The 11,218-nt window shown below is 46.6% G+C and overlaps 1 protein-coding gene across 2 annotated transcripts in view; it reads left to right on the forward strand.

Moving 5' to 3' along the window:
- Nucleotides 1-9,201, forward strand: part of Fbxl20 (F-box and leucine rich repeat protein 20) — a 69,628-nt gene extending 60,427 nt beyond the window's left edge. For both annotated transcript variants that reach the window (XM_038326626.2, XM_038326627.2), the window contains exons 13-15: nucleotides 211-267; nucleotides 1,475-1,687; nucleotides 2,768-9,201. In XM_038326626.2, coding sequence (XP_038182554.1) covers nucleotides 211-267; nucleotides 1,475-1,687; nucleotides 2,768-2,875 — 378 coding nt within the window. In that variant the 3' untranslated portion in view covers nucleotides 2,876-9,201. The remainder of the gene's footprint in view (nucleotides 1-210; nucleotides 268-1,474; nucleotides 1,688-2,767) is intronic.
- The last annotated feature ends 2,017 nt before the right edge of the window (nucleotides 9,202-11,218 follow it).

Genomic DNA, 11,218 nt, shown 5'->3' on the forward strand with positions numbered 1-11,218 from the left:
TCTGTAGTTCTTAAAGAATTTTGAATAAAGACGGAGATTAGAAAGCCTGGGTGTTTTTGCTTGTCTTCTCTGTTTTCTACCGGCTCTTGTAGCTTGGAGCACAAAGCCTAAGGGTGTGTCATTTAATGACACCTGAACTACAAGTATGGTTGCATAGAGCACAATTCATGAATTGCATCTAAACTGATAGAATTTTACCTATTTTTTCAGATCACAGACAGCACATTAATCCAGCTTTCTATACACTGTCCTCGGCTTCAAGTATTGGTGAGTTTTACTTTCACTGTTTTGTATTTTAAATTTATTTACTTATTCAAAAAATTAGACTTATTTACTTTATGTGTTTGGATGTTTTGCCTCCACGCGTGTTTATGAACCATGTGGGTACTAGGAACTGAACTCGGGCTCTCTCTAACCTATCATTGTGTGCACATGTGTGCCGTGATGCACATGTGCAGGTCAGAGAACATCTTTCTGGAGTTAATTCCCTTCTGCCACCTCTGCGTGGATTCCAGGGATCAGACTCAGGTCACCAGGCTTGGCAAGTTTACCCTCTGAGCCCTCTCACCGTCCCCACCCTAGCATGCCTAGCATGTTCTGTGTGTTACTGTATCTTACCAGTCACATTGCTAACCATGTGTGATGCTGTGTGCCTTTACCCAGCACTCAGGAGGCTGAGGCAGGAAGAGAACCCAGAGTTTGAAGCCACCCTGGGTTATATAGTAATGTGCATTTGTAGCGCAAAAACCCAGGATTGAGCCATGTCTTCCAGGACAAGCTCCTCTGTAGCAGGTGTTTTGGTTGATGTCTCTGTATCCAGAACAGAATACAGAACACTGTTGTGTTTGAGCCGTGTGTTCTCAGTTTCCCAAAACTAGAGTTTAAGGAAAATTGGTCAGACTATGTGTGATGCTAGTTCCTAATAGCTGTAAAAGTCATCCTTAGCTAGTTGTTAATTTGTGCCCTGAATCAGATATTCAGTATTTAGTTCCGATTTCCTAAAACATTGAATATGAAAAGCTTGAGCCCTGTCTTTCCCTACAGATGGGGAGTGTTAATTTGGAGAGTGCACTTTTTTTCTTTTCTTTTTTTTTTTTTTTTTGAGACATCATGGTCTCACTGTATAGTCCTGGCTGTCCTGGAATTTCCTGTGCAGACCAGGCTGACCTTGAACTCAGAGATCCTCCTGCCTCTGCAGGCATTAAAGGGGTGTACCACCATACCTGGCTGTCTTATTTCATGAGGTGGTTCGCAGTCATTCCATGAATTCACAAAATATATTAAGAATTAGACTGGAAACAAAAGTCAGTCATACATACTGAAAGCAGAGCCGTCAGCTCTGGTCTGCATTCCTGTTTCATCATGAGTGGCTCTAGTTGGCTTTGTAGTCACCAAGATGAACCAGAAGGGTCTGGGTTGGAACTGGACATAAGCCCGAAGATGCTTGGTTGCCATCTTTGCTCTCTGGTTACAGAGTCTCTCTCACTGTGAGCTGGTCACAGATGACGGAATTCGTCACCTGGGGAATGGGGCCTGCGCCCATGACCAGCTGGAGGTGATTGAGCTGGACAACTGCCCTCTAATCACCGACGCGTCCCTGGAACACTTGAAGAGCTGTCACAGCCTTGAGCGGATAGAGCTCTATGACTGCCAGCAAATCACACGGGCTGGAATCAAGAGACTCAGGGTAAAGCCGCACTGCTCCTCAGCCCCTCCCCCCATCTCCTTCTTGTCTCGCCTGTTCTTTTTTCAGATTTAGAGTCTCGTGATTTTTTTTGTTTTGTTTAATTTTCTTGAATGTTTAGCTGAGGAAGAAAAACTTAAAACCTAAAAAGACCACATGCCAGAATCTGGTCCTAAAGGAAAGAGAGTATCTGGCAAGGCGTGCATCCTGGTAATCAGAGGGCTGAGAGCAGAATCCAGTGCAGAGCCATTAGGACTGCAGAGTGAGCTCAGCATCCACATAGGCTAAGAATGTAGTTTAGAGGTAGAGAGCTTGCCTAGCATGTATAGGGAGAGTTGAACGTGGAGGAAGAGGGTGAGATAGATATGGAAGACTGGAACGTCTCCACACTGCAGTGACCGCAGCTCCTCTCTCACAGAGAAACAGCTCCTAGAGCAGCGGAAACCTTGCATCCACAGGGCGGACAGTCACAGGCTGGCTGGAGCAGAGTTTCCTGGGTCTTGTAGCACAGACTGACTTTGATTGGATTCAGTGTGTAGTAGAAGATGACCTTGAACTTAAAATTTTCCTGCCTCCTCTTACTTGCTAAGATTAGAGGTCTGTACCTCCAAGCCTGGCTTAGAACCTCCGCTGTGCATCCTGTGTGTGATGCCTGGACCTGACTATTGGGAGGCTTGCTGTCTCTGATTCTTCAGGAGACTGATTTGTTCCCGTTTACTGAGCTGAGGGGTGTGTCTAGAGATGATGCTTAGTAAGGAGCACACTGCCTTAAGCCAGTAAGTATTCAGACATAGTAAAGACTAGGAAGACATTTTCATTCAAAAAGTAATCATTTTAAACTTGTCTCGTTTCTTCCAGCTATGGGATTCTAACTATGAATCTCTCTGGGACAAGGTGAAAGCTTAGAATTGTTTTCATTCCCATCCACCTCCACAGAGCAGATAGAGCCTGGGGCACCTCGCACCCTAAGTAGCGCCGAGCCAGTCCTGCTCTCCCCCCCCTTCAGCCCCTTGGCTCCTCTGAGAAACAACATTGCTCCTTCTGTCTAAGCACTTTCTGAGTAATGTTTCTGTCTTGTTTCAGACCCACTTACCCAACATTAAAGTCCACGCCTACTTCGCACCTGTCACTCCACCCCCGTCAGTAGGGGGCAGCAGACAGCGCTTCTGCAGGTGCTGCATCATCCTATGACAGTGGAGGTGGTCAGCATTGGCGAACTGAGTATTTAATGATACTGCTAGACTCACCGTGAAGTCTCCAGTGGAAGCAATCCCAGCATTCTGGGCAGCGTCCAGATCCCCAGAGCCACACACACACAGGCACATGCCCTCACCCCATCCGCTGCAGCTCTGTGACCGTGGCGCCGAAGTTCATACTGGCTGTAACAAGTGGATTGGTAAAGCCTGACCATTCCCGTTGGACATGCCCAGAAGAAATCTTAGGCCATGGTAGAGGGAGGGGACATTCCAGCAAAGCCCAGTGTTACTGCTACTGTGGTTTATTTTATTAAGGGGTTTCTGTGGGGATTTTGAATCAGTAACTGCAATCTTCCAGGGTAAAAGGTAGCATGGAAAAACAATATATGATGTATCCAGGGACCAGAAAGAAAATTCCTTTGCATCCTAGAAATGGTAGCTATCCATTGGGAGATGCTTATGCAACTTCTGTGCTTCCTTGTTTCCATGCCAACATGCTGAGCATGCTCACAAAGAAGGCTCGTCCATTCATCTGATATTTTAGTATTTGGCCCAGAGGTTTCCTTAGCAGCTATATATTGAAATTGCTGGGGTCCACATACGATCACTTTTACTTCCCTGCTCAGTTGGTCACTCTGTCACCGTGCTCTGCTCACGGCTGCACCCTGGCTGTCTCCCCGGTCGTGGTCTGCTGCTCACACTCAGTTGTTACTCCTTTGCTGTTTGTTTACAGTTTGCATTTTGGATGATTAGTTGGGGTTACCAAACATTTTTAAAAGAAACATCAATAAATATTTTTTTAATCTAAATTTTACTATTAGGGGACCTGCCTGAATCTTTGCCAGTCTAGAAGGAAACTCTTCTAACAAGAGCAGGGAAGTTAGGCTAAGAAAAGAGTTGAACTGTTTTGATGAAAGGAAACTTGGCCTTTTGGTTTCTGTTGTATCTTTGCACGGTGTGCTCAGTGTGCCCTGCACATTTCCCTCTCCCAAACTTGGTGAACTAAGAAAAGAGAAGTGCATTATTAGTGTGGAGTGGGGGACGAATCCCCACTACCCAAGTGCAAGCACAAATGGCCCTTGTTGTCCTACACTGACAGGAACACGGTGTGATCTCTGCCTGTTGGCGGGCTTTACTAGAGTTACTTGCTTTGCAGCAGTGCTGGGGGGTGGGGGGCTATGGTTAGTTTCTGGAGCCCCTCCCCTATTTAATCCCATCAGGGATACGAGAAGAGCCCTGTAACAGTCAGCTGCCTGTGTCAGTGTTAGCAGGATTGTATCTAATGCTGGCACCTCAGAAGACCCAAACATAGCAGCTAACACTCTCTCTCTTGTTGCAGCCTTCCTCTGAGTGTGGTATGAAGGCAGCCAGATGGGGCCATTGGGGCAGCCAGAGAACCTCGAGAAGGGAGTAAGAGGCTCAGGGTCTATACTGAGCCTGGGACCTGCCCCCCATCCCATCCCCTGAGCTGAGAAAGGGGTTTAGTATCTGTGGCTTATTAAGAAGAAGCCTCTTCACAAAAACTCACACAAAACGAGAGAAATGAAGTGAGTTTCTAAAGCATATTTCTAAACTCCAATGTTAAAGACCTTGTGTGATGTTTAACAGGGTGTTGGGGGAAAGGCTTTTAGGAGGTAGATGTGCAAGCCAGTATGATCCCAGGATGTTCAAAGGACTGGTTTACTGCTATAGGTACTGGTTCTACCAGAATATATAAGAATAAAATCTGATTAATTTCTCCATTAATGTAGAAAACAATCAGATGAAAAGGTCCTAGAATTCTATACTACCAGATTTATTTATCATATTAAACTTATTTAAAATCTTATTTTATTATGTTCTTTTGAAAACTAAATTACTTGTGGTTTTTTTTTTTTTTATTCCTTCTCCCCCTCATGTTCTTGCAAGAAATTTCTTTTTTTCCTCTGAGACCATTTGTTGTGTTGCCAAGCTGACTGGTGTTGGCACCTAGGCTCCAGTTCCCTTTCACCTCAGCTAGCATCCTGAGTGGATGGCGCTGCAGAGGCTCTTACATCTGTGTACACCCCACCCCCAGAGACGAAGTCTTACTCTGTAGCCCCAGCTGACCTGGAATTTATGATTGTCTTTCTGCCTCGGCCTCCCAAATGCTAAGAGGATAGGTGTGAGCCACCATGTCAGATTCAGTGCGCACACATAGACATACAACACGCTCCCAGGTGTATTTAGGGTTAGATCCCTAGGGGTCTCACGCAAAACCAAAAGAAATTGAGGGAACATCAGCTCTAAACTATGTTGTTTGATTTTTTCCCCCGCCTAAGTGCCTAACGAGTTGATATTAAGCCCTGAGTACTGATGGTTTAGTAGACACATTTGAGTTGCCCAAGTCTAAGCCACTCGGATGCTTCTTTTTTCCCATCAAAGTTTGAATGAGTCTGTTACCCCCCAGTATGTCACAGGTCTGGAAAATGCTGTTTTTCTTAGAGTGTGTTGCCACATGCAGGTTCGTTGGATTTGTCTTGGTGATCTCTGCTGTTAAGACAAATCCCAACCTTTCTGGACAAAGAACACAAGTCAAAAGTGGGAGGTCTGTGGATGTACAGCCCGGGCTGCATACGGTTAGGCAGGAGACATGTTCCTTTCTCAGGTCACATCAGGCCCTTCATGCTTGGAGGAAAGTAGGTTGTTTTTTCAAGTGTTGGTTTGAATCCTACGCCAACTTGTTTCACTAAGACACAATGGTAAGTTTCAATCAGGTAGAAATCCCTGACACCTGAATATAAATGCTTCTTGTCTATACATGCAGAATACTTCTAAGAATTCAGTAGGGTTTTGGCTTGGTTGATTGGGTTTGGGGTTGTTTTCAGGACCTTGGCTGGAAGCAAGGACCCTTGCCCACAGTGAGTATATTCTCTCACTGAGCTGTAGTCCCAGCCCTGGTAAAGCTTACCATGAAAATGCTCCTCTGGGAAAGCCTGCCGGAGGCTGCTAGGCTGACTCGGGAGGGAGATGATCTTATCGCTGCCTGCAATGGCTGCTGCACGCACCACTCAGCAGCCCTACTGAGGTGGTTAGCTGTTTCTTCCAGCACCCACCCTGGCCCTCTGCTTAAACCTCTTTCGTGTGAGATATGTCCGGTCTAGCTAATCTTGGGATCCCTCTTCCTGGTCAGAGCACGCTATCAAGGACAGCTGTGAATCCTGACGCCGTCGAGTGCAAGTGGCTCAGGTCATTTCTTACTTGATGGTCCTTGGTGTCTGGTTTTTGACTCTTAAGTTAAATTTGAGGTCAAACTGATGGTTCTAAAAGACTAATGGGACCTAACTTCTGTCTTCCCCAGTATTTAGTATATGAAAGCACACTTCTTAATATTTTTAAGATGCATTTTATTTTCTGACCTTTACACCTTCTCTGGATGTAAAAGTATCCCTAGGATAGTTTGTGGTTTCTGGTCAGATTTCTACGAGGTTGATTTAGCACATGTAAGTCAAAAATGACGTTTTAAGCATTTCTGAGGGAAACTTGGTAGATAACTTACCATGTTCTTTTGGGGACATTCTGTGCTGTTGGGAATGTTTGTGGTAACTCATTGTGAATGAGTGCTGTGGGCACCGAGGTCCGGTCTGGACTGCTAAGCTGTGAAGCCCCGACATGCACTTGATTTTGCTCAGTTCTCTTGTAAAATGTGTTTGGAACATTCCTTGACCTGACATGGCTAGGAAGTGTGAGACTGTCACTGGAAAGAGGAGAGTGACTTCCTGTCTGTCGTGTGAGCAACCTTGTCGGTAGCAGCTTTGAAACCAGAAACATGATTGCTCGTTGGCTATTGAGATGGCTCAGCAGGTGCATGTCTTTGCTGACAGTGAAGGGGAGGCTGGCTGCTGAGAGACAGGGTTTCTCTTTGAAGTTGTCCTGAGACTTGCTCTGTAGACCAGACTGGCCTCGAGCTCACAGACATCCACCTGCCTCTTCCTCCAGAGTGCTGGAACTAAAGGCGTGTGCGCCACCACTGCCTGGCAATAAATAAAATTCTCAAAAAAAAAAAAAAAAAAGTCAGGCAGCTCATCTAGTTGGCATCAGTGAGAGGGCAGACAAGGAAGAGCCCTGTTGGACCTTTTCTGCCTTGTACAGATGGGTTTCCGTCCCGGGGGTCCTGCTGAAAGGCCAGGGATGAACCCAGCGTTGTCTGAGAAGAGCTAGATGTTTGGTTGGAGGCCTTAAAGCAGAAACCCTTAAATGACCTGAGGACAAAAAATTCTAAACCAAGGATGAGGGGGAGTAAGAATCTCACTTCCTCACCTTTATTTTTATCTTAAATTTGCATTGGAAGATGCAGAAAACTGATTATCAATAGGGTGTGATTAGCCCTGCTGGTTTGAGAATAAAATTTGGCTGTGAGTGCTGTATCCACGTGTCCCGACTACATCTTCGGAGAATAGATGTTGTTTCAGCACCAGCTGCTGCAACCCTACCTTCTTATTCTCACCCACCAGGAACCACCACAAGAGGCAGGCGAGTTTTTCCTATGAAGGGCTTCTGCAGCCTCCCACTCAAGCCAAGTTGACCCGTGTTGTGCGCCTCAGTTTCCGCATCTCTGGAGGCTGTGATCTGTGGGCGTTTAGGAAAGTCAGTATTAGCCTCTCACTTGAGTCTGAGCGAATCTTGGAAATTGAAGAACGTTGCATGTAATATTCAGGAGGAAAAGCTTTTGTTCCACAACTCACATGCGGAATGCTGGAGAGCATCCTCTTGTCATCCTCCATCTCTGCCCATGAGCGTTAGGTCTGAGAGTTGAAACTAGGAGTTTGTGGATGAGTGTCAGCCCCTCAGCCGGCATGGCACATGGAACAGAAACCTAGTGGGTGACCTTCTCTGTTGTGTGTTTTTATTTTGAAGAGTTGGCATGCAGAAGTGGCAGGCAGGGCTCACGGGAGAGGATTAGTCCAGAGCTGGGATGCGCTGCCTCAGGAAGAGCATCTGTCCTGAGCTCTGGGACCACTGCTTCTGCCCGACATGTTCACTGTGTGCTGTCTTCATCTCACCACTCCTTGCCCCTGGGTGGCAAGAAGGGCTTTCCTGCTGCTCTGGGCGCGAGTGTGGGACAGTGAATACAGTCTTCACCCCAGGAGGAGATCGGGGGACAGGAGTGTCTCCTGTCCAACCCCCAGAATTGGATCTAAGATCTCCGCTCCACTAACTACCTGTGTTAGCTCGGATCTGCCCTGAGTCGTTGCTTTTGTGTTTCCTCCCTTAGCCTAACATTTCTCAGCCCTGAAACATCCGTCCCCTCACTTTCGTGTCACTAGAGAATGAGGACCTCCAAAGTCTTAGAAAATCTACTTGAAAACAACTGGTCTGTGGTTAGCTGACTGCTCTCCCGAGAGACACATGATCCTCAGTACCAGACCCGTGCTGTGCTCTCTGGGTTTCCATAGCAGGCGTGTCTCCTGTACACAGGATCACTTCTTACCTAGTTCTGATGACTGTTAATCTCTAATGAATACAGGAAGGGGTGAGTCTGATATCTTTGGCCTCCCCCAACCCCTTGCCACACCCCTACACGATGCACTTACTCCTAGATCCTGTTGGCCTGTGTTCTGTAAGCTTTAGGCCAGCTCTTCCTCCCTGTGATGTGACCCCCAAGAATCGGTGATCGCCACTTCAAAGGGTGTCTGGAAGAGGCTACAACTTGCCTTTCTCCTCAGTTCCTGTTTTATCCACTCTGGCTGCCTCCTGTTTCCCCCAGGCATTATTTCCAATTACTATTTTCTGATGGTTCTGCTTACCTTACCTCCCTTCCAGTGAGCCTGAGAGCACAGACCTGAGTGCTGGCCTGTGCTGCGCTCAGAGCACTGTGAGGACTGCCCCTTCCTGTCTGACTGCTCAGGGCCAGAAATGATGAGTACCTGGTGCTGTCTGAGGAGCTCTTCACTCCTGCACCCCTTCTTCCGCCGACTCCCTGTGCCCCAGCTGCTGGGCCTGACCTGGACATTGTTGTACGGGAGCTGCTGCTTGCTTGTTTCTCACCAGGCCTGCGCCAACACTCAGCCACTCCCCAGGCCCCGCACAGTTCCCCAGTGGGGACTTACCAGGTTCCATTAGCTAAATGACTGTATGTACAATACTTCCAGCACCCAAGGATGTGGGGGTGGGGAAGATTGTTTTAAATAAATAAAATCTAAGGAGGCAGTAGACGGTTCTTTTTGCTTTAAAATCTTTGGACTAAAGAAATGTTTTTATATATATATAAATATATAAAGTAAATCGTTATGTAACTATTATTGTTTCCTGTATGTTCTAATTTTGTTTTATGATGTAATTAAAGGAAATAAGCTGTGAAGACTTTATTTTCCTGTGGGAACAGCCTGACTCTGAGCTGTGATTCCTAATGTGGCCCCTAGAACTGCAGAGGTTCTTGGGGCTGAATGAAGGAACTTTTGGGGCGGCATCCTTGCTTTTTAAATACTCCTTACTATCTTCGTTTAAATCTCATTAGTTCACGTCATAGCTTTAGTCAATATTCTCCTAATAACTTTATTTCCTGCCCCAACTCCACAAGACTTTAAGAAACGCAAAGAACATGGTATAAATAAGAGCTGCCTTAACTGGGTTCAGCTCAGCAGTCCGGAGCACTGGCTGCCCTTGCAGAGGACCAGGGATCAGTTCATACACAAGTGTGGCAGCTCACAACTGCCTGGAACTCCAGTTCCAGGGGAGCTGATGCCTTATTCCGGGGAGTGCATGTCTTACTCTGCATGGTTGAGAGCCTGATGTGGGTCCTGCAAAAGCAAGAAGCTCTCCTAACCTCTGAACCAGCTCTCCACCTCCACCCTCCCATCCCACCCCCTTTTTCACACAGTCTCTCCTTGACTGGCCTGGCACTTAATTTGCAGACCAAACTGGCTTCAAACGCAAACGATCTGACCAATCTCGCCTCCTGAGTTTCAAGATTGAAGGCATATGCCACCATGCCTCACCTTAATAAATCTCTAACTGGAACCTGAAGTCTCAGAATGTAAATCAGTGGCAGATGCTTATGTGTGCCCGGGTTCCATCCCCAGCACTTCCCCTTGACCTGAACCCCTGATTTCTGGGCAGGACTTGCCTTTCCCTTGTCAAGGAAGGGGTGGGGTCAGGTAGAGTGAGTGCAGAGAGATGCATGCAAGTGCAGAAGTCATAATGTCTAGGTTCAAGAAGACTATAGATCTATAGTCTTCACCTGTGTAGACTGCAGGCAGCTCCTGTCTCCACTAGCAATGTCTGATACAGATCTGGTAGCTAACGCTACTGTGTCGGCCGCCTTTGTTGGCCTTCCTTTAACAAATATTTCAGTATCCAGCTATGTTAAAGGTCTCGGATACACAAAGGTAAATATAGCAGGTCCTGTGTCTCTGGTAAAGATGAGCGAGAGTCAGGTCTGCTCCTGGCTTGGCACAATGATGCATCTTTTTTTTTTTTTTTTTTTTTTTTTTTTTTGGTTTTTCGAGACAGGGTTTCTCTGCAGCTTTAGAGCCTGTCCTGGAACTAGCTCTTGTAGACCAGGCTGGTCTCGAACTCACAGAGATCCGCCTGCCTCTGCCTCCCGAGTGCTGGGATTAAAGGCGTGCGCCACCACCACCCGGCACGATGCATCCTTCTAATGCAACACCTGAAAGATGGAGGCGGTTTAGATCCCAAGGTCACCCTGAGCTGTATAGTGAGACCCTGTCTTTTAAAAAACAAGGATGCTGGGAGCTGGCGAGATGACTCCGTGGTTAAGAGCACTTGCTGCTCTTGTGTGGAGGACCTGGGTTTGGTTCCTGGCACCCACAAGTGACTCAAAATTACCTGTAGCTTCAGCTACAGCCATCTTCAGCAGCCCAGATGCCCCGTCATGGCCTCTGCTGATAGTGGGTATGTAATGTACAAACATACATGCAAGAACTCACACACGGGGCTGGAGAGATGGCTCAATGGTTAAGAGCATTGCTTACTCTTCCAAAGGTCCTGAGTTCAATTCCCAGCAACCACATGGTGGCTCACAACCATCTGTAATGAGGTCTGGCGCCCTCTTCTGGCCTGCAGGCATACACGCAGACAGAATATTGTATAATAATAAAATAAATATTAAAAAAAAAAACCACAGAAGGCAAAAAAATTTTTAAAATGGGCTGGGGAGATCACTCAGAGTTTAAGAGCACTGGCTGCTCTTCCAGAGGTCCTGAGTTCAACTCCCAGAAACCACATGGTAGCTCACAACCATAATGAGATCTGGTGCCCTCTTACAGAACACTGTATACATAATAAATCTTCCTTTTTTTTTTTTTTTGGTTTTTCGAGACAGGGTTTCCCTGTGGTTTCTAGAGCCTGTCCTGGAACT

This window comes from Arvicola amphibius, chromosome 4, assembly GCF_903992535.2.
Source record: "Arvicola amphibius chromosome 4, mArvAmp1.2, whole genome shotgun sequence".
Taxonomy (NCBI): domain Eukaryota; kingdom Metazoa; phylum Chordata; class Mammalia; order Rodentia; family Cricetidae; genus Arvicola; species Arvicola amphibius.